The 26,413-nt window shown below is 42.5% G+C and overlaps 1 protein-coding gene across 1 annotated transcript in view; it reads right to left on the bottom strand.

Moving 5' to 3' along the window:
* AK5 (adenylate kinase 5) overlaps positions 1-26,413 on the bottom strand; it is a 223,464-nt gene that overhangs the window by 60,249 nt on the left and 136,802 nt on the right. The window contains exon 9 of the mRNA XM_046645725.1: positions 777-819. Coding sequence (XP_046501681.1) covers positions 777-819 — 43 coding nt within the window. The remainder of the gene's footprint in view (positions 1-776; positions 820-26,413) is intronic.

Raw genomic sequence — 26,413 nt, 5'->3', positions numbered from 1 at the left:
AAAGGACACTTTATCTACCACCTCATGCTCACGGATCAGTGCAGGATTAGAGGTGGGTTACTTAGAAAGCCAAATCACTTGCTTGTATGTGCTTACAGATAATATAAGCATATTTCCATAGACCATAATTATAACAACCTTATTACAGAGAGGAAGTGGTAGAAGGTTTTTTACCCAGGGCAATCATAAACCTTATCTTTTTTGGACAATCTCAAATTCACAAATTTAATCTATTTTCAGTTCCACCTGTAGCTAGTTATGGTTGGATGTTTAGTTTCTGCAAGACTTTTAACATGACAAAAATTACAAAGCAGTGTAATTTGGGTGTTTCTTAGATTGCATCCCAATGGCACACTGCAGAATAGTAATTGCTATGTAGGAAAAAGACTTCCGTGTTTCAATAAATTTGAAGTTCGCCAGCTCTCTTTACTGCAGGACTTGGGGGAGCCTTGCTGTGCTGTTATGTATGTGAATCTTCCAAAGGGGATTAAGCACTCCCCAAACATATTTTACCAGAGAATCCTCTCTTCACTGAGCAGCTCAGGGGTCACGTTCTCCGGACAGTGAGGAAACGTATCTCTTAGTAAGAATCCCTTCGGTTCTTTACGGGGACCAAGACAGGAGAGATCCAAAGAGTTCTGATCTTAACCGAGTTCCCTGGCTAAGGGAAATGCACAAGCTTGGTAGTTTCTAATCTCTTAGTTGTGTTTAACAAAAAAGATGTGCTCAAAGCTACTAAAATGACAATTTTGGTCTGATCAGTAAAGGAAACTCACCTCCCATGGTGTCCTCTCCCAGCACATTTAACTGGTAATCACCCTGTTTATAAAAAAATGAAAACATTAGATGACAGTACCAACAGGTATTGTGCTAAACTTCCTGCCAAGATTGACATACTCAACCTTCCAAAAATCTCTATGAAGGAGGTATTATTATTATGCATCTTTTACAGATGAAGAAACTGAGAGTTTGAGAAGTTAAGTTGCCTGAGGTCATGAAGCAGTGAGGGACAAAGCCCAGATTTAACCCTGGGCTGTCTGTCCCTAGAGTTCATTCTCTTCTTAACTGGTACAGTATCTGGCCTCATTTTCTTGCTGCATAACCAATCTGTGGTCAGAAAAGCTGATTTCAAGAAGACAAAACCCTTCAGTCTCTGAAGCTCACTGATAGGTGTAGTCACAGCTGTTTTACAAAAAACTCCATAATTTAAAGCTGGATGTGGCAAACTGTGTAGGAAATATGGTAAATATTTTCAGCATTGTTAGCCAACCGGTCTCTGTTGCAGCTGTTAACCACTGGCCATAGTTTGCCAATCTCTGAAAATTAAAGCATGAAATAAGGGAAGTTGGAATGACCAACTTTGATTGATGCCTGCCTTTTAAGTTTTCATTTTATTTTTTTAATCAAACAGCTGCTCCGTTTTCCTTACTGAAGAACCTACGGTGGTTGGGAAAAATTCCAGAAAGAAAATCTATAAAAAGGCATTTGGTAAGAATTCTTATTGCCACCTATGTCTCCATCATCCCATTTTCCCACTTGCTCCCCTTTATAGGTAGCCAATCATACCAGGTTTTTCTCTATCTTTCCTGATACACAAAAACTGACTTCTAGATATCTATAGATACATTTGAATATAAATATATAATCTTATTACCTCCATTTTGTACACAGAAAGCAGCATAGTTATACAAGCATGTGTGTTTATAATATACATACTAATCTATAATAATACTGTTCTTCCCCTTGCTTTTTCACTTATCAATATATTTTAGATAACTTTCCATATCAATACAGAATCTTCTCAGTTGTATTCTATCGTGTGGAAGGTACCATAGTTGTTGTTACTGTTTTTAGCTAGTTCTTTATTGATGGACCATTGAGTTATTTCCAATCTTGGACTACTTTTGAAAAAGAGCACACGTAAACTCATATAAATGTCATTTCATACACATATACCCATAGGATAAATTCCCAGAGAGGGGACAGTGTGGTCAGAGTACATGTATTTATAATTTTGATAGATTTGGCCAAGCTGCTCTCCACAGAGGTTGTGACACTTTGCAGGGCTCACACTTTACTCCAGCCTCTTGCCTCTAATTCCCTTTGATGCAGGAGTTAGTCAGATGAGATTGCCTCATTGTAGTAATGCTCCCTTGAGGTAACCTGCCATGAAAGCACTTTGAAAACACGGCTTGCCATCCTTTTTCCGAACATATGCTTTTGGGGCAACTTTGCTGCTTGTCTTCTTAGATTTGCCGGTGTATCCAGAGCTATTCCAGGTGAGAGAAGAGTTTTTAATGAGTGGCCTTTCAGGGACACATTTACATTAACTCACTTCCATCAATTATTTCTCATTGAGCCTCCCCCCTACTTCTGTTGAAATTATTGCATTTCGGAGCTAGGAGTATAGGAATCATCGAATCCAACCCTACCATCCTCCTCTCTCACTTTACAGATGAAAACATTGATGTTCAAGAGGTCATGTGAGGGGCTCACAGTCATGTCATTATGTTCTTAGTGAGGTCAGGATTCGGATGAGAACCACCACACCTGCTACCATGTAGCATGGCTCCTAGAGATTAGTCCCATGAGCTGAGCTACCATAGTGGATCTGTTGGTGTCCTGCCGCTCATCAGGCAAGTGCACCCATCCCCCAGCTGCAGCTAAGGGCTCACAGCAGTCTGGCCCCTCCTTCAAGCTGGGACGACTCTGGTATACGTTGCGCCCCAGAGGTCCTCTCGAGATCAGGCGTTGCGCCCCAGAGGTCCTCTCGAGATCAGGCTGAAGCTAGTGCCCAGCTGGGACCACATCCTTGCTCAGCTCCTACCCCTGCCCTAACCTACATCTCTCTCCAATAACACACTTGCAAAGAATCCCCATCTCAGGCTGTGCCTCTAGGGATGCCCATAGCCCATTGCCCAAGGCTGACACAGGGACCCATCTGAAGCAACTAATATGTTTGCCTAAGATGCAGCTACATGGTAAGAGGCGCAATAGCGTTTGCTGGTGAAGGATTGTTTAATCAGACTCTGCTTATTGCTTGTCATACAGCTATTGAATATACCAGGTGAAGGCTGGAGGAAACCACTGAGTCCTCTCCCTCAACTTTTAATATTATTGTTCGATATCAGACTTACACCCACCTTACAGGCTAAACTATATCAGATCTTTCTTGCATTTGGCTATCAAGTTTTGGGAGTTCGATCAGAGATAATCTGAATTCGTAAAACAATGCACTTTTATAAAAGGGCCCATCTGACCTCTGGCTTCTTGAGTTCTGACCTGTTTTTATCCATAGCTCTTTTCACAGTTTTCCATTCTGTCTGCCCAGGTGCTTCAAAGGAACCCCAGCTTTATTTCCATGAATGCATGGATAATGAAGAGGTTTCTGGGGCACAGAAGCAACCGTCCTCAGCTCTCTGCCAGAAGAGTGGTGCCCTGCATTCACTGACATGAAAGCGCAGGTGAATGGCACGTTTGATGGGACGGTGTGATCTTCCAGTGAGGCTCAATAAACCCACGGTTCCAATGTGAATCTTTTGTAAATAAAATTAATCTGGCATCTTACACACACACACACACAACAGTTACAACAATAGCAACAACTAACAAAAGGCAAACACTTCTGGTTTTGGTGAAAAAGATGCCATATAGCCCTTGGTGGCCCTAAATCTTGTCTCTTTCTTTTTAAATGCTAGGTGTGTTCTGCATGAAAGGCATTAATTTCAGAACGTCAATTATATAAGGAGCAAAATGTTACATAGGCTTATTCGAAAACTATCCAATCAGGCATTTATACCCGGGTTGCACTGTAGCAGCATCTTCGGGGAGGCACACTTTGAGAAAACACACCCACCAACTATCAAGCTCCACCCTGAGTCCCTGTGGGTGCTTCTTTGCATTACAGCCTTTTACGGTGTTGCCACTCCGACCACTCAGCCCTTTGTCACCCGTCAGTCTCAATTGTGGGTTAGGCTTGAGGGGTACAATAAGACATAGAGACTTTCCACAGTAGTAGAAGAGGTTTTGGGGTGCATGAAGCAGGATACCTAACTGACAAAGAGAGTTAGTAGAAATATAGGCACAGATTTGATGTAAGTGCCATTTGTCACTCACAAGTATGGAGCCAAGACACAGGCTGCCATGATGCATTAATACTGGTGAAGGTGGGAAAAGCTGCAGCAAAGCCGGCAACACAGAAACACAAATTCAGGCCACCATGTCTTTTTGTGCTGTATAAATGATAATGTGTTGGTAATTGATGGAGAGAAATCTAGACTCCCATTGAAGGGGCACAATCAGAGCCTCAGGGTAGGACCAGTGGCTTGATGGGAAAATTGTGGATTTGGACCAAGATTTGTTTTCGTCTTTATCCCTCATTCTCCAGTCAACCCAGAGCCATAGGAGAGCAAAAGCATACCACATTCGACTCTATTTCCCTGTGTGGGTATGTAGGCAAGAAACTGGTTTTGCAAGCCTGGGTTCTGGTATTATTATTTGTAGGAAGAGCAGCTAATTGGTGTGTGGATATGTTTTCTTTTATGATCAGAGCTCCTAGTATCACCACCTCAAGATATGGATGCACTGCCACTCCCAATTCCTTGAATTATTGGATTTTTGGTGGGAGAGATCAAAACAGAACAATATAGCTTCACAGATGGCTTCATCCATCATAAGGAATTACCTTCTTCAACCTGCTTTGCTTGCAACATCCTGGTTACAGGATCAATTTCATGTGGCACTGTCACAAGCAGATCATGTCAGAATATGAAGCTGACATTTAAATAGTGCTTTACAGCTCTGGGAGCCTTTCTGCAGATGTGATCTCACTGGATCCTGGCTGCGACCCTGTGGATGAGGAATGACGTAACTGAGGTTCTGTGGTCCTACTAGGTGGGGATATGCCTGAGCTCCCACTGCAGCCCAGAGCTCGGCTGAGGACAGACCTAAGTACTTGGGTACCAACGACAGCATCCTCTCACTGCTGTGGGAGGTGGGGTCATGTCGGGGACTCCTACCGCCCTCCTGAGACAGACAGTGTTGATTTTCAAAAATCTTTTGAGACCACAAAGTTAGAGCTCTCCTGAGAAGGAGAAAGAAGTAGTAGGTCATTTTTGGGGTATCTTCCTAGTTCAGAGTCACCTGTTTGTATTAAACAGTGTGTGTGTTTCACGGCATAAAAATGCACATAGTTTCAGATGGGATTATAGAAAGAGGCTTTACTTGAGATCAAAATGTCACAGCTAAGATTAATTTCTCACGTTAAAATTCACAAACAAATGCTGCAAAGAAAAGACTATTTTTTTCCCTCTGACAGTGAGCACAGATACCAACTTCAAAACCCCAAAAAGTGGATTTCAAAGAGATTCCCTAGTTTCTGAGACAACGTGAGCAGCTGTCTTTCTGATTTTTTCTTACCTCAACTAGTACTAAGCAGATAACCCAAATTCTGGAGGAATCATGAACCACGAAATGCTAGCATGTGAGGGTTTTCCTACGTTTCTATTTATATTGGTCTGAGGACTCCATCTCCGGTTATAAGAAACAACAGCAGGGTGGGGGAGGGGGCAATAGGGTCTGGACACAAAATGATTGGCAGTTCTCAGAAGAGTCATCTTCAAGGAGGAGCAGAATCCTAATGGGAAAAAACAATAATTAAAAAAGAACAGCCCAAACGATACCAGGCTATCTCCCCATCTTGCAACCTGAAAATGAAATTTTTGCATTCTTTCTTTATGCCTGCTAAAAAACAAAAACAGCAAAATACCTCACATGAATGATCTTAAACGTGGTTATTGGAACAGCCGCTTGGGCAGTACTTAGTGTTTTCAATGTGCGTGATAGCATCTGGTCCTCGGGAAAGCACTGGGAGGTAGGCAAGCTTGCTGTTTCCCATTTTTCAGAAGAGGAAACTCTGGCTCGGAAAGCTTACGTGACTGTGCAGGATGCCACCCGCCAGATGGGTTTCCTGATTCCAAAGGCTGTGTCCTGACACCTCTTCTGATGGGGCATGATGACCCGTCTGTGTACGAGGTTCAGGGGACACAGTGCAGTGAGTGACTACACTACAGTGTCGTGAACGCTCATGCTATCATATGAATAGAAACGAAGGTGGATTCATTTGCTAAAAGAGGGACTGAAGCTGGATCATGCTTATCGAGTGATTTGAAAGTGAAATTCTCAAGTTTTACTGGTAAGCTGTGAATGGAATTTCGAAATTCCTTGGATGTTCAACAGGAGAATATTGGAAAATAGAAACACAACTACATTTTATCAGCGGGAGGAAGGGAGACTGGTCCTTGAGAAATGTTTTGAGTGTTTACAGTTCTTTTCTTAAGTATGTTTTCATTTAAAGTAATGGGCAATTCGGGAAAAAAAGTACACGCAGTGGTATGTAATTTAGTTACACCCAAGAATTTATTCTACAGCAAGGCCCATTTCTCTTTCACTGAAGTCTACACAATTAGACGTCTGCTTGCTGTGGAAGTACATGTGTAATTGAGTAAACAGGGATGAAAAAAATATAGGGGATGCTAGGTTAACCTTTTTCCAGTCTTATTAAATTGCAGGTTCTCTACATGAGCCGCTTTAAATAGTGGTTTATAGATGTAGTTCTCTAGGAGGAATGGTATTTTTCTTCTTTTATGTATAAATTGAAATGTCGGGGTCTCTAATAAGAAGTTTTAAAGAAAGAAGGTTTTTCTGATTTTTCTTACAACTTCCTGTTTTCACCTCACTGCTGGAAGACCACATAAAAGATACTTTGCTCCAGTCTTCATATGCCAAATGTGGCTCCCTGGCTAAGCAGGGCTTTGTCAGGCTGGTGGTGTAAAGGGAGGAGCAAAGTTCCCATTCTGATTTCGTCTCATCTAAAGTTAACATTGGCCATAAAGTCACAGTTGACTAGTCTTACCAAGGAGAGTTATGGGCCTTTCCCTCCTTGTTTTCTGATTTCTTGTAAAACAGAGAAATGGTGAAGCTCAGCTTCAACCGTTGGGAACCACGGAGCCTACTGGCCTGACCCTAGTACTTTTGTGAGATGCTAGGAGGATATAGGCTCCTTATGAGGCACTCACAGCAAAATGGAAAGTCAGGTTAATAATTAGAATAAAACACACTATATATGCGTTGATGTGCTTTTCAGGGAGAAAAACATTGCCAAGAGGAGTCATCCTTTGTCCCACCAACTTTCTTTAAAAGGAAGTAAGATTGGAGGAAGGTCAGTCTGGATGAAGTGAGCAAGGAGGGCTCCTTGACAACTCCCCCTCTATCCCTCTGCCTTCTGAGTTCTCCACTCATCTTGGGGGGACACCAGTGCTTTCTCCGAATCTGAAGCACTTCTTTTATTTTTATTATTATTATTTTCACTAATGAGTGCATCCTTTTATTCCTATGCCAAGGTAAAGCACGGTGAAGCACTTCTTGCTTCAGAGCCTACCGGCCAGTTCTGACCCTGCCCTACTTCTCTCACGTTCATTATTCCCCAACTTGAACATCTGTGCTTAGCTCCCTGAGGTTCCAGGGGGTCAGGCTGAGTGGGGAGTGGGGCAGGGTTAGTGAGTGGCCATGAGGCTTAGAGCAAAGGAGGAACTAAAGACGACGTCTAGGTTGGAGTTGAGGATCAAAGGGGCAGGTCAAAAGAAGTGTTCTTCCCACTGGAAGCAACCTGCAGACCTGAGACGATGGGCTTTAATTAGAGTCTGCAAGGCCCAGGAAGGGCTCAGGACGAGAGTGGTTGTTGAACAGCTGTTATCTACAACTTTCATACAGTTCACGCTGTTTTACCCAAGCTAGTTAAGATAAACTCTATGCGAGACAAATGAATCTATTAATGTTCCCAGAACTTGACCTGTTTAATTTGGCCTCTGGTGCCCAGCTTCTTACATTGCCCAGCCTGGAATGACTTCCCCTTTGCCCTGAGTTTGTTTACATTCTGCCTTTCTCGGCATCTCCCCTCTTCCCTGAGCCTTCGCCAGTCGCTGCTCCATCAGCGAACTCCCAGGGAATCGGTCACTTGGCCCAGAGCATGCATGAGTGGTAACGACAGCATCAAGAGCAGGTAACATTCTTGGAGCACTTGCTGTGTGCCAGGCACAGGCTGAGCACTTTATGTGCATGATCTCATTTAACTGCATTTGTTATTTAACTACCAATGTGTAGGATTCGCTTGCAATATCTCCCTCAAAGATAGGGCTCCCTTTTATTGCTTTGTCCCCCAATGAATGAGACAGAGATGTGCTAAGTAAAGGTTTGTAAATGACTAATACAATAAGAAGACAATTCTTTTTCAAAATATGGTAAGAATAGTCATAGAGAAGATACACTGAGTAGACTTCTCCAGAAAGAAGGGCAGAAGTAATAAAAGGAAGAAAGGTATAAATGTCTAAGACCCTTAGCTGTTCAACCTGGAAGGGTTGATTTGGAAGCTGGCGAGCCTCCAGCACCAGAAGTATTCAAGAAGAGGCGGAATAACTATCTGCCAGCGAAGAGATTTTTAGACCTTGTAAGAGGTTAGACTAGATGCTATCTAAAGAAGCATCCAATGGGGCTGGCCCCGTGGCCCAGTGGTTAAGTTCGCACGCTCCGCTGCAGGCAGCCCAGTGTTTCGTTGGTTCGAATCCTGGGCGCGGACATGGCACTGCTCATCAGACCACGCTGAGGCAGCGTCCCACATGCCACAACTAGAAGAACCCACAACGAAGAATATACAACTATGTACGGGGGGCTTTGGGGAGAAAAAGGAAATGATAAAATCTTTAAAAAAAAAAAAAAAAGAAGCATCCAATGCTGAGATTCTAGTATTCATTCAGTGATTTTACAGATATTTATAGAGCTCTGCGGTAGACAGAAGAATGGCCCCTCAAAGATGTCCATCCTTACCCCTGGAACCTGTAGTATGCTACCTTACATGGCAAAAGGGACTTGCCGGCGTGATTAAGGTAAGACTCTTGAGCTGGGGAGATCATCCTGCATTACCTGGGTGGGTCTAAGTTGATCACAAGGATCCTTATAAGAGAAAGGCAAGAGGGTCAGAGTCAGAGAAGATGTGATGACAGAAGCAGAGGTCAGAGTGATGCCATTGCTGGAATGGGGCTACAAGCCAAGGAATGTGAGCAACCTCTAGAAGCAGAAAAAGGCAAGGGAATAGATTTCCTCTAGTGCCTCCAGAAGGAATTTGATCTTGCCAGCACCTTGATTTTAGTCCAGTGAAACCCATTTTGGATTTCTGCCTTCCAGAACTGTAAGATAATAAATTTGCGTTATTTTTATCCACCAAGTTTGTGGTAATTTGTTATTGCAGCAACAGGAAATGAATGTAAGCTCATTCCATATGCTAGGAACTGTTCCAGAAGCTGGGAATATAATAGTGAACAATTTTGACTCAATGGTATATTAGGTTTTTGAGTATGTGCTAAAAAAAGAGGTGCAAATCATTTTTATCCACGGAAGATTTTATTTGCACAGAATTTCACATGGAAGCCTAACATTGAAAATGGAGAAACTGGAGCTACTACTGGTGGAGGTGGAATGGGAAGCATCAGAGCCTGCCAGGGCCACCTCGTCCGCCCTCCTCCCTCACCGCCTTGGGCAGACACTCTCAGACGCCTTCTCAACAGCTCACCTCCTTTCTTGCAGGCAGAGCCACCTCCCTCTTTGGATGCCGAAAATGCCAGATCCTTGCTTTCCCACTCTCTGTACTATGGACATGGGCTTGTGACCAAATCCAGGCCAAGAGGACATGAAGAGCAATCTTTTGGGGGGGTTTCGGAGGACAGATTTGCTCCCTATTAGAGAGAGGGACACACCTGGGGAGAACCTGCCTCACTCACCCATTCTATTTTTGCAAATGGCTGTGTGAGGACGTGATGTTTGGAGCCACCACTGCCACCTTGCGATCTGAAGGGAGGCAGCGCCCACACTGAGGAGGGCAGACGAGAAAGAAGAAACAGTCTGGCTTTGTGTGACCACTGCTGCCCCAACCCTGGAACCAGCCACCTCTGGACTGTGATGAAGGGAGAAAAAAGCATGTTTAATTGTTAAAGCCACTTGTAGTCCGGTTACTTGCGGGTGCAAAACCTCACTGAATCCTGCTGAACTTATGCACAACTGCAAAATCCTTTCTTGGGTGAATAATGATGCAAGTATATAGAATTTCATTTTTTTGTCTGTACCTGAAGGCACTTACCACTAATCTGATAGGTAAGTTATTAAGGGTTAACAATATTCAGAATCTAAACCTAAAATCAGCTTGTTTTTAGAGCTTTAGGAGGACTTCAAATTAGTATTCTGAGATCTTGGCCGCCATACAAGGCCCGGCTTGTTCATGCTCCCACAGGGTGCGCACGTGCCGAACCTGGCAATCTTGCAGTTTTCCACAAGGACGCTTTGTTGCTGCTATTCTTGCTTTTTCATTATAAATTAGGATTACTTTAATCTTCATTATTATCAATTTAGTTTGTTGTGGGTTGCTTATGTAACATTACCCTGTGTGGGGATACTTTGCATCGACAGTCTTTGGGGATAGACTTTCAGACCTGCAAGTTTGATGGCTCACACGTGAACCTCCCGGCTACTTCCAGTGGCAGAACGGACTTCTCTAACAGCCCAACGTGCTGCTGCAATAAAAGCCAGTGCTGTCACAGTTATTTTTTGGGGGAAAAGTATGAACAGGTGAAGTAGGTAGGCAGTGGAAACAATTAACAAAAAGCATTTCAGTGTACTCTAAACCCTGAACTAATGTTTCTATCATTTTATATATCGGGTATAATAACATTAACTACATTTATTGGGTATTCTCTCATTTAATTTGCTCACCACAGCAGCCCACCGAAGAAGGGGGTATCATGCCCATTTCATGCATTTGATGCTGTCCCTTAGGGGTTATGGACTGTGCCTGAGTCAAGCAGTTGGAAAATGTGGGAGCTGGGGTTTGAACTCAGGTTTGTCTAGTTCCAAAAGCTGGGCACCAACTTTATATATAAATATATAAATATATATATAAATATATAAATTTATATAAATATAGCTTCTAAATGTCCCATTAAAACAAGAAAATTCAAAATCATGAAGGCAAATTACAGGGTTTGGGTTGTGTCTGTATCCATAAGATGTTTTTTTTCCTGCAAATTCAAAAATCCTTTTGGAATTACCACATGTTGACTAAGCTACTTGTCAAATAATTATTTTATATTGAAAATAACTTTTACCTATGCATATTTTTTCATTGAGGTATAATTTACAGAAAACATTATAATCATTTCAGGTGTATGACGTAATGATTCAATATTTATATATATTGCAAAATGGTCACTGCAATAAGTCTAGTTAACATTTATCACCAAATATAGTTACAAAATTTTTTTTCTTGTGATAAGAATATTTAAGATTCACTCTCTTAGCCACTTTCAAATATGCGACACGGTATTATTAACTATAGTCACTGTGCTGTACATGACATGCCCAGGACTTATTTATCTTATAACTGGAAATTTGAATCTTTTGACCTCCTTCACCTATTTTGTCCAATCAACCCCCCTTCCCCCGTCCTGGCAACCACCAATCTGTTCTCTGTATTTATTAATTCGGCTTTTTTAGATTCCACATGTAAGTATTTGTCTTTTCCACAATACAGTGGAAATACTAATACACAATTAGTATTCCACATACAGTATTTGTCTTTCTCTGTTTGACTTGTTTCACTTAGCATACGCCCTCAAAGTCCATCCACGTTGTTGCAAATGGCATGATTTCCTTTTTTGCTATGGCCAAATGCTATTCCATTGTATGTGTGTATCTACATTTATATCTATATACCACATTTTCTTTATCCATTCATCCTATCTATGCATACTGACCCTACGAAAACACTTCAACAAAATTTCCTCAAATATATTTTGCCTTCTCTTTTCTTGCATGCAGTGGGTGCTCAAAGGTTGCTGGCAAAGGGAAATATCATTTGTTGAGCTCCTGCCAGGCACTCCAGGAGGTGTTTCACAGATATCTCATTATTCTCATGTTAATACCACAAGGTAAGTTTTACTATCCTCCATTTGTAAGTGAGAAAATTAAGGCTCTGAATATTTTAGTTTATAGTTTTACCTGCCTTAAGGAGAGAGAAAAGGCATATTGGCAGTTAAAAAAAAGTTTTGATGTTTGTCCTTTTACCATTGTATCAAACAGTCTGTGATAGGTTGATGGCAACACTGGCCTCAAAGTTTCCCTCTTCCCTGCACTCATGCCGCTTGCAATGCCACTTTGCAGATCCTCCCATCAAGAGGTGAGTCTATTTCCTCACCCGTGAACCTGGGCCACTCTTGAGACTTGCTTCACCTAACGGAATGAGGAGGAGGTGATGGCACGCCATTTCTGAAGCTACGCTTCAAGAAACTTGCATGCTTCCGTTTCTCCCTTCGCCCCTGCCCCTGCCCCTGCCACGAGGACAAACCTGGGCTAGCCTGCTTGAGGATGAGAGACCATGTGCAGCAGAGTTCCGGTCACCCAAGCCATCCTAGACTGGCCAGGCCCTGGCTGACCTGGGAGCTCACCAGTTAGAGTTCTAGCAAAGAAACAGAACCAGTAGGATATAACTCCTTCTATACATCTCTATCTCTGTGAGCAATTTATTCAAGGAACTGGCTTACCTAATTGTGGGGACCGGTTAGGAAAGTCTGAAATCCACAGGGTACGTTGGCAGGCTGGAAACTCTAGGGCAGGAGGTGACACTGTAGACCACAGGCAGAACTACTTCTTCCTCAGGAAGCCTCAGTTCTGCTCTTAAGGCCTTTCAACTGATTGGATGAGGCCCACCCACATTATCAAGGATAATCTCACTGTTGGTGGGAATGTAAACTGGTGCAGCCTCTACAGGAAACAGTGTGGAGTTCCCTCAAAAAATTAAAAATAGAACGATCATATGATCCAGCAATTCCATTTCTGGGTATTTATATGAAGGAAATGAAACCACTATCTCAAAAAGACATCTGCAGCCCCATGTTCACTGCAGCATTATTCACAATAGGTATGAACATAGAAACAACCTAAGCGTCCATCGATGGATGAATGGATAAAGAACATGGGGTGTGCATACACAATGGAATAGTATTCAACCATAAAAAAAGGAAATTCTGCCATTTGTGACAATGTGGATGGATCTTGAAGGCATTACCCTAAGTGAAATAAGTCACAGAGAAAGACAAGTACTGGAGGATATCATTTATATGTGGAATCTAAAAGCAAAATCAAAGTCACAGATACAGAGAACAGATTGGTGGTTGCTGGAAGTGAGGGGTGGGGGTGGCAAACGGGTGAAGGTGGTCAAAAGGTACAAATTTCCAGTTCTAAGATAAAAAAGTCCTGGGGATGTAGGTACGGCACAGTGACGATATCTAACAATACTATATTGTATCTTTGACAGATGCTAAGACAGCAGATCTTAAACATTATCACAAGAAAAAGAATTGTAACTATGCGCCGTGATGGATGTTAACTAGACTTATTGTGGTGATCATTTTGCAACATATACATATATCAAATCATTATGTTGTACACCCGAAACTAACACAAAGTTATACATTAATTTCATCTCACTTGAAACAAAAGATAACCTCCTTTACATAAAGTCACTGCTTATAGATATTAACCATGTTTACAAAATACTTTCACAGTAACAGCTAGATTGGTGTTTGATTAAATAACTGGCTACTACAGCCTAGCCAAGTTGACACAGAAAAGCTCCCATCACACTGTGGCTGTGTGAGTGAGCCCAACTGAGCCGAGCCTGGGTCAGCGGACCTGCTCAGCTAACCCTAGCCTCTGAAGAGAAATAATAAATGGACGTTATTTTAGGCCACTAAGTTCCAGGCAGTTTGGCAGCAATAGTTGACTGATACATAGCATCTCTCACTTTAAAACAATATGTGAAAATCTTTCAGCCCAAAGACTTTGCCCTTTCTATTTTGGCTCTCTGCTATAATTTTCCCAAGACAAGGCAGAAGACAGCGAACAGGTTGGTTTCCAGTGTGACCTCACCATGCGCCTCAGGGTATATGTTGTACCTGAAGGCAAGCCTTTTGTATTTCCTCTGTTTTAAAATTCTAGTACCAAGTTCCACAGGGGGTAAAGGAGAAACATTTTACTATCTTTTGAAAAGCCTTTGGCAATGAGTACTTGGGGGAATACTTAAAAGCCACGATGACATCATATTGGAAAAGCACACATTCAACCCACTACCAAAAAACAAACAGATGCAGGAGCCTGGGAAACTGGTGTGCTCTTTTCTGCTTCTCAAAGTCCCTCATAAAGAATGCTGTGCAGAAAAAAGAAACTGCCAAAAGCAGAAATAAAAGAGGCTCAGGAAAGACAAACCTATAAGAGGAGTCAACCTTTAAAAGCTGAGACTTTCAAAATGGGGGTCTGGATCCTTGCTGCTGAGAGAAGGCCACCCTTTCCCCGTGGCCAGAGGCTGGAGGTGACCTGCCCCGGAGGCATGGCTGCCATGTACGGTTCTACAGTCGTGTACTGCGCAAATATTCTTGGCTAGGGGGCTGAGTGGTGATTAAATCCACTCACCAACCTGTGTGTCCCCAAGGATGTGTGTGCCTAGAGGGAGGTCTTTTTCTAATTTGCACAAAGGCATTACATGGGCTAGCCTGGCTTGAGGTGAAATTTGATCAATTTTTCTCCATTAAATATTCAGAATAGAAAATAAAGAGAATGGGGTCAGGGCGGGCAGCAAATGAGAGTTCACAGCTTTGCAAATGCCACTTCCAAGGTTTCAATCAGACACCCGCCCAGGTGCTCTGAGTAAACACACTACTTCCATGCTCGCTGGGGGCTTGCTACACCAACGCGGCCTTGGGCCGTCCTCCAGCCACAGCACGCAAGCTCCTCCTCTGCTGCTGCTTTCTGCCTCTCATCCTGATTCAGAATGTAGGAACCACCGTTCCTGTTCTGCTTACACGATGAGGCTGTTTCGAGGAGCAGATGAGGTCCTAAGAGAAGCGGCAGGGTGTGGTTACTGTCTCCGAAAGTGCTCTGCCTGAGAGAGGCGCAGCTCAGGTCTGCCTAGACACCCATGAGCTCAGAGCTGCCTCCTGCCCCCGAAGTTGCACGATAGGAAACTTTCAAGGCCAGTGGGAACGTTCTAAGGCTGGAGTCAACCGTCTCATCAAGGCCTCTTCATGCCTTTTCTGTGTACGTACTCAAATTAAACAACTAAAACCCCTGAAGTGTAAATAAACATGGAGGAGATTATGCCATGGATTTGACACACTGGTATTTATTTTAGAAAAAAAAAATAGGGTAAGAAATTACCATATGAAATGGGTGAAGGGGGTCAAAGAGCACAGACTTCCAGTTATAAGATTTATAAATCAGGGGGATGTCATGTACAGCGTGGTGACTACAGTTAAGAACACTGCAGTGTATATTTGCAAGTGGCTAAGAGAATAGATCTTAAAAGTTCTCATCTCAAGACAAAAAAGTTTGTAACCACCTGTGGTAATGGATGTTAACTAGACTTGCTGTGGTGATCATTTCGATCCCCTGGATCGATACAAATATCGAATCATTATCTTGTACACCTGAAACTAACATTAGGCTGTATGTCAACTAGACCACAATAATAAAAAAAAGAAGTTGCCATATGAGAACTAGGTGGCCCATAAGATAATTACTTTATGCTGAAACAATTTTAACTTTTGAACACTAGCTCCCCCAAAGCACACTTACAAATCGTCAGCTGTGGCCTTCCCAACGTGGTTTCCCAACGTGGTTTCCCTGCTGATTTTACCCCTCCCGGAGCAGCAGGCCCTGCGCACAGAGAGCCACAGGTGGAAAGATGGATGCTCATTGTTGTGAACATGTTCACAGAGACCCCGCGAAGAAGGGATCAGGGACCTCCAGTTCACAAGAAAGGAAACTGAGGCCCGGGGGTGACAACTGTCATGCCTCTGACATGTGAGAGAGCCCGTATCTGACACCAGGGGACAGGACTGCAGAGGCTCGTGCATGTTTCCCTATCTGTGAGCGAGCACAGGAGGACACCGATGTTATTGTCTATGCAGGAGTCTCTTAGCACTTATCCAGGAGGGTTGCTAACTGTGATGTGTCCATTCAAGTCCACATCTAAGTGACTCTGCTCCCACAGAACCTCCTGCATTTTTTTCGGATTCTAATGTCTTACGGTTGTGCAGTGTTTTACACAATGGAAGATATTTCCATTTCTAACACCTGCAATGCAGTGTGGGATGCTAGACCCCGAGGAACCTGGGTGTGAATCCAAACAGCTGTGCTCTTGGTAACGTCAGTGAGGTCCTCATTCAACACTCCGCCAGGCAGCGGCCTGGGCGGTCAAAGAGACAAGCTCCCTCGCTCACGAGCTTCCTGTCTCGTTGGGGAGATTGATCTTAATTAGATAATCATGTAAGTAAAGGTATATTAAATATGGACGTATATAAAACACAGGATTGTAGGAACATTAAAACAGGAGCTCTGATGAGCCCAGGGGACAGGGGATGGGCTCTAAGTTGGCCAAGTAGGGAAGGGAGGAGGGGCTAAGGGGAAAGACAAGCTTGTCCCAGGAAGAGCCCTCAGCTGACGCAAAGGCCCAAAGGAGGAGCAGTCGGTGCCCTAGAGAAGCGGAAGGTGGGCCAGCGAGGCTGGGCACAGATAGCCGGGAGGATGGTGCACTGCGGCGTCCTGCAGGGCCTCAGGGCCACGGGGAGGACTCAGGTCTTATCCCAGGAGCAGTGGAGAGAAAGACACTGGAGGCTGGAAGCGCCATGATCAGTTCTGTGTTTTTATAAAGTGCACTTTTTCTAAAGTGGTGAGTACAATGACCACCCCAGAGGGTGCTGGCTGAGAGGAAATGAGATGATGGAAAGTATTTCGTAAACAGTGGATCAGTGTACACATGTAAGGTGTTATTATTATATCCTTTGTTTCTTAATATATCAAGGCAGGCTTATTTTTCATGTCTTCAGAAAAGCGCGTCTCTTGTTTAAGGTTATAAGCTAAGTGTGGAGTCAAATCTAGGGCCAGAACCCACCCACTTTCCCACCTCCTCTTCCAGTACAGGCCTCCCCCCCACCACCTTGAACACAGAAATCGACCCAAGGGGCTTTGGGTGGAAGCTGGATGTAAGTGAACGTTCCTACAGAACATTCTGAGGTGAATTCCGAGGCTCACGTGTTCCTAACCACAGGTGACACTGAGGCTAGCATACAGGGTGGCATGGAGGGGTGAACAGACATGCTGGCTGAATGCAAAGCGAAGAAATGCAAAGTCCTAGGAAAGCCTTGGGGAAAATAACTCACTAAACATATTCCTTTGCTTTTTTATTTTTCTTTTTAAAGAATGTTAAGCTCAAGAGCGACTACACTACGTTAGTTTCTTCATTTTTTTTCACTTAATTGAGCAGTTGCCACGGCAACTCAAGAACAGACTACTCATTGCCTTCAATGAATTGCAGATACACATTTTTCATCTACTGAAAGTTGCAGCGAGCTTTTTAAAAAGGTAATTGTGAGCTGTTGCTTTTTTCCTGGCCTGATATCAGTATTCTCTCTCCACGAGACCCTCAAGTGGCAGCACTTCGCTTTCATGAATGAGAAAAATATGTCCTGGGAAAAGAGGGTTGGGAAAATTTCATCAGTTGCCAGCCAGTTGACAACATTCAAAGCCCACAGCGCACAGCGCAGGACCGCAGGCACGGGGTGAGCAGAGAAGCAAACGGTAGGGGCGGCTCCCTCTTTGCAGGAGCACTCCAAAAAATGCGCACCCTCTTCTTGGCAAAGAGCTCTCAGAGTGAGTCTTCAGAATTTAATCTTGGAATTAGAAGGATGAAAGGTCCCGCAGATCCACTCTCCCTTGATCCCCTAAATCTCTCTCCTCTTATCAATTCCTCCGCTTCTGCCCCGGCCCCAGTCCCTATCATCTCTTCTTGCCTGAATTATTAAAATATCCTACTGCAACCAGTTTCTCCACTTAGCCCGTTCTCCACACGGGTGGCAACAGTGTATTTCTAGAATGCAAATCTGATGGTCCCCCTGCTCCAAGGCTGACAAGGAATTTCCACCACTAACACTCAGAGCCCTTCCTGCCTCGGGCCAGCCCACCCCTCCAGGCTCATCTGTGTCATTTCCTGCACCCACAAGCCCTCCTGGCTGTCCCTCTACATGCACTGCCATTTCCAACCTCTAGATTCAGCCTATAATGACCTGCCTAATTACCTACAACTCCTCTTATTGAAAGACCATTCTAAGACTGAACTCAAGTCATTCTCCTTCCGCCCATTGGACTGACCTCCTCCCCAGGGTGCTCACAGAGCACACTGCATCTCTGTGACAGTACGTACCACATCATGCTCCGTGCTATATTAGAGTTTGTTGTGTATTTATTCATCTTTTCATTGTCCATGGTGCCTTCATCACAGAAGATGGAGTAAGTGGTTCCCTCCTCACTAACCCATAGCACTTCTATAATTTCTTAACAGAGTGGACATGTGTTGGTCTCTTTGCCCAGCACCCATCCTGCCCCTAAAATGTGACCCTGGCCACAGGTGACAGGATCAGGAGTGCACCTGAACCAAGCTTGGACAATTAGCATCCTTCCTGAGGAATTTACACTGAGAGAGATTGGCCTCTCTGTTGTCTGGACCAGTTGGTAGACACTTTTACCACCATGTACGTGGGACCAGCAGGAGAAATAAGTCTGCTAAGAGAGAAAAATACGGCAATACACAGAGGGATGCAGACATCCAATGGAGGGCAATTCTTAATGGCCTCTTAGCACCTAGTTCTGCATTGTTCCAAACGCTCAGGGGCATTCTTCCTTGGATTTGTGAGAGGTCCCTAAAGATTTATAATAAATTTACCTATTTGCAGAAGCTACCCTAAACAGGTTTTTGTGACTTACAACCACAAAATCTTAACTAAGACACTCACATAGTGACAGTATGTTTTTGTAACATGCTTCTCTTTCCAGGAAACTGAGATCTTTGAAGGCAAGGACTAAGCAAATCTTCACTAAGTTTTACAACCCCAGAATCCAGCCTAGTGCCTGACATTTAGCAGATGTTCACTATGGAGGTGTTGAATCGATATACTGACATTTTCTTGACTCAGATGAGATGATGGTCAAAAACCATAAAGCATTAAATCAAGGTGAGCCTCGCTTTATTATTTATCAGATTCACTGTGCTGAGCTCTGCCCCCTTACTCACTCCTCTCCACAGGGGAAGGGGGAGTGTTTAGGGGACTTCTCGATTGGTAGGAAGGAGGGGTGCTAGTGACTGGGCCCCCCTCAAACATGAGGAGGGGAGAAGACAGTCCTCTCTCCAATATTCTCCTATAAGTCAGTTGAAATGCTTCATTAATTCACATTCAATGAGTCCATGTTTATGATAATCCTCTTAGGATCTGGATCATTTGCACACCACGCAAACAAAGGGTTTGATGCTAAATTGAAAATAAGGCAGCAGGGACACAATTAAACTAGTGAAGAGAAGAAATTTTAAGATACCTTTAAGCATTGCAGAGGTTCTAGTTTATACGGAATTGATACAAATTACTTTTCTCCATTAAAGCAGGGTTCAAGTTATCAATAACAATTTTCTTAGCCTATCTCAAGAATATCTCAACAAACCCAGTTTTATTATTTTAAAGCACAGAGAATAATGCCACTGTATTTGTTGAATATGATTCTAAAATTGAGATTAACCAAACCAACAAAATTTCCAAATTATTGTGTTTTTTTCTACTTTTAACAGCATTCAAAAATGGTGAGGAAGCGTATTTATTAATTTTGAAGAGATTCACAAGATATTATTCTGTGATTAAGCAGATAACTAACTAGTAGGTATATGATGATCCCATTTTTATAAAAACGTACACATATATACACACAAAAATTTATAATAAAAATTAAAATGCTAGCATATTAAATAGCTTAAACTTGGGTCCATGGTTATAGATGCTTTTCATTTTAAATATCTGTATTTTATAATTTCTTTAAAATGAACATGTATTACTCAAGTAAAAAAAATTTTAAACAGAAAATTCAGGATCCACATACAACTCATCCTTGCATCGTTCCTCTCATCCATCCATCCATCCATCCATCTTTGTTATTCAACAAAGATTTGTCAAGCACCTACCATGGGCCAGGCCATGTTAACCCAGATCAAGGCAGTGAATGGGTTCCTTGGCCTGTTCTCCTTCTTGTGCAGAAGCTGTAATGCTAAAGTTTATGAAGTGGAGAATACAGACCATCTGTTCTCTTGTCTGTAACTTTTGAATATGATAAGAGCTTGTGAACCTTGGAAAGTCAGGAAATATTCTTAGAAAGTGCAAAGTCAGAAACGCTTTTCTAAAGATTATTCCTTGCCCTCCTAGAAAGGAAACTTTCTGTTCTTCAAATAATGTTCCTAGAACATTTCGATTACACCTCTGAATCATTTTAAACCAAGCTGGAATGTAGAGCAATCTCAGGATTGGCAAACTAACTTCCAAAAGACAAAGGATATTACGTTTCTTTCACTTTTACTGGGGCCAATGCGTGTGAGCGAACAAATGCATATTCTAAGATTAATCTGGGTTTGGTGACAAATCCCTGTTTAGAGGAGGAAGGAGTGGGTCTATATTCAAATATCCATTTTTTTCCTTTGACTTGCTTTGTATATTTCCTGCGACATTTACTGTTATTTTAAATGCTCTTCATTTGATTCCTGTTTTGCAGTGAAACTAGCAATGACATAATCTCCTGCCTACACCTTTGCTTTTTTGTGTGTACAGTGACTCATTCCGTAAGGTCTGAATCACTTTATCAGCATCCATTGGACATAGTCCCTATATTTGAAAATCTTCTTTATTTTTGCTTTGATGACTCTTTCATTAATTAAATTTGTATTCTTGGGCAAGGTCGAGAGCTGTGTCATATCTCTCAGCTAAGCCTGAAATGATCACTCTGCTCATTGTAAGATCATAAGATTTAGAGCCTTCACAGATTTCTCTGAATGTCCGTGTTTCCTCTTGGTACTTGCATTGCACCAGATAAAAGATTAAAAGTTCTATTTCTTTAAAACAGGATAAAATATATTTTAATGATTCAGAAGTCACAGATATTTAAGCAACTATTTCCTAGTTCAAGAAACTCAAGATAAATTTAAACAATATCTCTTCTTGTTTCCTTCTCCATTAGTAATGATAGTAAAGAGAGCTACCATTTATTGAGGCCCTACTATGTGCCAAATACAACACTATCTCCTGGGGATAGAGAGCTGAACAAGATAATACTCAATAGGTAGTTATTAAATCTGTAGTTGTCAAAGTGTCGTCCCTAGACCAGAAATATCAGTATCACCTGGGAACTTGTAAGAAATGCAAATTCTCAGACCCCACCTCAGACCTATAGGGATGGAGCCCAATAAACTGCTTTAACCACTGTTCCAAATGATTCTGACATTCCTTAAAGTTTGAGAACCCCTGGGTGAAAGGAATGAATGAAGACAGATTTGGTTTCTGCCTCTGCGGATCTTCCAGTCTCCTGGGGTCGTGGTGATGGTGCATACAGAGAAGTAAACAGGCAACAACAAGGGGAGGGGAAGTACAGGCGGCCTGGAGAGCTTTTCCAGGCTAGAGAAGCAAGTAGAGGCCCTAGCCATTTAGGAACTTGTAATCCACGGAAGGCATCCGAAATTCATCTTAAGGGCAGTGAGAAGCCATTAAGACATTTTTAAGGAGGAGAGTGATAAAATTAGATCCATGTTTTAATAAGATTACTGGGGTTCTTTGGAGAAAGGGAATAGGCTAGATGTGAAAGACAAATGACCCAGGCCCCAGGACCCAGCAGGGAGGACAGAGCCTGGAAGTGAGATTAAACGGGCTGTGGGGCAGCTGGACTACCAACTCTCCTCCCAGTGAGTAAACCAACAGCGGGAATCCTGTTCCCCAGGCAAAACAGCAGAAGTTACCTGTTTGAGAAAAGACAACAAAATCTCTACATTCTGGCATTGGAAGTCCACAGGGGAGTGAGCAGTCCCTGCCTATGATAGGCTGAATGAAGACCCCCTCAAAGTCTGTGCCCTAATCCTCAGAACCCGTGAATATGTTACCTTACATGGCAAAAGCGACTTTGCAAAGGTGATTAAGAGGGGGCTCCTGAGATGGGAAGATTTTCCTGATTATCAGGGTGGGGTTGCAGCAATGTAACCACAAGAACTCCTAAAGAGAGAGGTAGGAGGGTCAGAGTCAGAACAGGAGCTGTAAGAAAGAAGCAGTTGTCAGAGAGGAAGGGCGGAGGATGGATGGATTTGAAGAGGCTGCGCTACTGGCCTTGAAGACAGAGGAAGGGGCCACAAGCTAAGGACTGCAGGCAGCCTCTAGAGCTGGAAAAGGCAAAGAAACAGACCCTCCCCTACAGCCTCCAGAAGGAATGCAGCCTGGCTGATGGCTTGACTTTAGGATGTCTGACCTCCAGAGCTGCAAGATAAGAAGTTCATGTTGCTTTAAGTCACTAAGTTTCTAGTAATTTGTTACAGCCGCAACAGGAAACTAATACCCCACCTAATCATGCTGGACTAAAGCCCACCACTGGGTAAGCTTCCGACTCCTGTGGCCCCCATGCACCCAGAGCTGTTAGCCTGCCTCACTCTTAATATAAATGGTCATTATTAGAAGAACGGATCGCTCAATTGTGTTACAGTGCTACACTGGGATAATAGACGGCAGTGAAAATGAACGAAGCAGAGTTACATTATCAGCATAGATTGAGAAGGATATGTACAATATGGGACAATTTATAAGGGGCTGAAAACATTAAAAAGTCCCTACGTTGCTTGGGAACACATTATCTATTCCACATACAATAAATATTGATGGAATTCCTACCATGTGCCAGATCCTGTTCTGGGTGCTGGTAATACGGTACCTCTCCTGGAACCTACAGTCTAGCGACATAGCTGCACAGGGAGTAGAAATATAAAGACAGATGTGGGATTGATAAACACTGAATTCAGAACAGCAGGCACCTCTGGGGAGGGCCAGAGGAATGTGATTGGAGAGGGGAACACAGAGGGCTTCGATTATTTGCAATGTTTTATTTCTTAAGCTGAGGAGTGGGTAAATGGTGTTTGTTATGTCATTCTCTACAGCTTTTAGTCTGTCTGATATATCTTATAAAAATCAATTTCCTTTTGTTCCCTAGTTTTGCTTCTACAAATTTCTTGTGTGCCTGTGAAAACACATTTTCTTTCACAGACTATAGGGAGGTCAAATGAAACATAAGATTAATGGAGACGATCTGGGAACTAGCTGTACGTATTTAAGAAAGCCTGTATGTTAGGAAATGACGACAACTCTTGGATGCTTTGAATAACACTGTTTCTAGAGAAAGGAAGAAGGTGTGGAAGCACCAGTACGGAGCCGGGCCCAAAGAAACTCAGTAGCTGCTTACGGGATCCAGGACGGACTGTGGACTTCACTGGTTCCCAAGGAAAAGCACAGGGGGGCTTCTGCTCTATGTCCCAGGGGCTAACCTTGCCTGGCCACCCGGGGGACTGGCATTTGGGAGGACTAGCTTATTGATCAATGGGCTGCACATATTTTAGCATATAATGTACACTCTGCAGCCTGGGTCGTGTGGGACTAAATTGGACCCAGTTTGACAGTTCTTATTTCAAACAATTTAGATGAACAGCTTTATCCAGAAGTCTTCCTCTTTAGAATCATTTTGTCCCATCGATAATCCTTGTTTTATTATTGCAGTATCTCTCATTATAAAGAAGTGGAAATATTGCAATACTACCCTTAATATCCTTTGGCCCCAAAATCCCAATATTAGTAATCTCTCCTAGAATAATAATCAAAGATTTGGACAAAGTTTATGTGCAATGATATGCCAGGGTAGCATTATTTAAAACAGTGAAATGATGAAAAACAAGTGCCCTGCAGGAGGGGAATGATGAAAATAAATATAGTATACCTAGATAATTATATTTTATACTGTCATTAAAAATGTGTTTACAGGGGCCGGCCCCGTGGCCGAGTGGTTAAGTTTGCAGGCTCCGCTGCAGGCAGCCCAGTGTTTCGTCAGTTCGAATCCTGGGCGCGGACATGGCACTGCTCATCAAGCCACGCTGAGGCGGCATCCCACATGCCACAACTAGAAGGACCCACAACTAAGAATATACAACTATGTACTGGGGGGCTTTGGGGAGAAAAAGGAAAAAAATAAAATCTTAAAAAAAGATGTGTTTACAAAAATTATTTGATGACACGGGAAATTCTATATTATTAAATGAAAAAATTTGATTATAACATTATTAAATATCTATTAATCAATGAAATACTCCAAAATATTAATGTTAATTTTCTTCTTTATTGCATTGCAATATTCTCATTGCAACTTTCCAATTTTTCTTCTTTATTGCATTGCAATATTCTCATTGCAACTTTCCAATTTTTCCCTGGCATGCAGTTTTGCTTTTATAAATAAGAAAAAAGTTATTAAATTTAAGAAAATAAGAAAATGGAAGTATATTGTGCATTGAAAGAGAAGCAATTACAGACTTGACATTTCTTAGCATCTTCATCACCTGTTATGAGGCTTGCTCATTCTATAAGCCTGTGAAGAGATTAACTCCTATGATTGCAAATACTAGGATAAAATACAAGCTAGGTTGTTTCTTTTTTGGCGAGAACAGCTTTTCTAGGGGTCATTATTACAGATTCTGGGGCAGCAGCATGGTTTATTGGAAACAGATGAACTTGGAGTGAAGACATGATTAGCTGTGTGGCCTTGGGGATAATGACACTTTCCTCCCAGCGTTGTGGTGAGGATTAAACCAGATCATGAGAGCTCTTGGTTCAGGAGAGGCACCTAGTAAAAGCTGTCGACTCTGAATTTTCTTCAAGGTTACAAACATACAGCAAAAAACTGCAAGTTTTAGGTTGTTTTCTTTGCCAGTTTGTCCCAGACAAGATTAACTAAAAAGCAAAGTGACTTTAAAAGGAGTGTTTTCACATTTACTCTTTAGAACCAAACATGTTTTTTGTGAGTCATCAAGCTTCTAAATTAAAGACAAGCAAACAAAAAGCCCCATACCTACCACCACATGGCGGCCTCTGAAGCCCATCCTATCTGTTCCTCTCTGGCCCCATTCCCACTCGTAAGCTCGCGGGAGGTTCTAGCAAAACCATCAAAGAAGTAAATGGGCTCTGACTGTCTTTGACTTCTCCTGCCCCCAACACCCCGTCTTCCTTTGGGTCCTGGAACTGAATGTGGTTTCTTGGTTTTCCAAAGTCCTCTGCCCTGCCAAGGGCTATCCTCAAGTGGAACCACAGTGAGGGGGTTAAAACTCAGTCGCAGTAATGTCAGACTGCCTGGTTTTGAATCCTTGACATGTTACTCAACCTCTCCAGGCCTCAGTTCTACTTTTGTAAGTAAATAGACTCAGAGATGGAGAGGACCTTAGTAGGCAGATAATTTTCTTACCTAGTACAGAAATCACTTTTTTTCTTTAACATCCCTGAGGAATGGCTATCTAGAATTTGCTTGAATATCTTCAATGAGGTATTCAACTGGATAACACTAGTTAGAAAACTACTTCATACATTGATCCGAATTCCATCTGTGGGATTTCCATCTCTAGGGACCAATTCTGTCTCAGGCCGTAATACAGAAGTATAATTCCCTTTTCTAAAATGATATAGTCCCTTAGAGAATGGAATTTCTTCACTGAACAGTTAATTATTGAACATGAGTCAGGTGCTGTGCAAGCCATTGGGAACAGAGCTGTGAACAAGACCACAAACCCCACCCACCACGGAGTGGATAGGCCAGCAAGCGCCTGCTCAGGCCTCACGCTCTCAGGAAAATGTACTTCTCCACTTAGATATTTCCAGACCCTTCAACCACTTCTTGATGATAGTTTTTGGATCCCTCAAGATCCTAGCTGCCCTCTTTTGAAAACATGTAAATTAAAAAAAAATTTCATCATGGCCACGTAAATTTGTTTTATTCCCTGTTCTCCATTTAGAGAACGTCAGACTTCTTCCTTGTACATCCCTTTGAGATTCTTCTTCATTCTATTTATGGAGAAAATATTTTGGAATTGCCCTCCTATACTTTGTTAAGCACTATGCAAAGAACTGAAGAATTATAGTGATGTAGACATTGTCTGGGTCCCCAGGTATAATCTACCAGGGGAGAAACACACGCCCACAAATAGCCATAAAATATGTGACAAATGCTCTAAAGAAATGGAACAAGAAATGGAACAAGTAAAAGTAAGAAAAATCTGCTGAGAGCTTTCAGGATGGTACTGGAATCCCGAGTAAAGTTTTATTTTCACTATTTTATTATTTTCTTCCTCTCTGTGCTATTATTTCATGTATTTAGAAGGTGGGGGTGCGTT

The sequence above is a fragment of the Equus quagga genome, chromosome 18 (assembly GCF_021613505.1).
Source record: "Equus quagga isolate Etosha38 chromosome 18, UCLA_HA_Equagga_1.0, whole genome shotgun sequence".
NCBI classification, from domain to species: Eukaryota; Metazoa; Chordata; class Mammalia; order Perissodactyla; family Equidae; genus Equus; species Equus quagga.
This window is presented reverse-complemented; position numbering and strand designations above follow the sequence as displayed.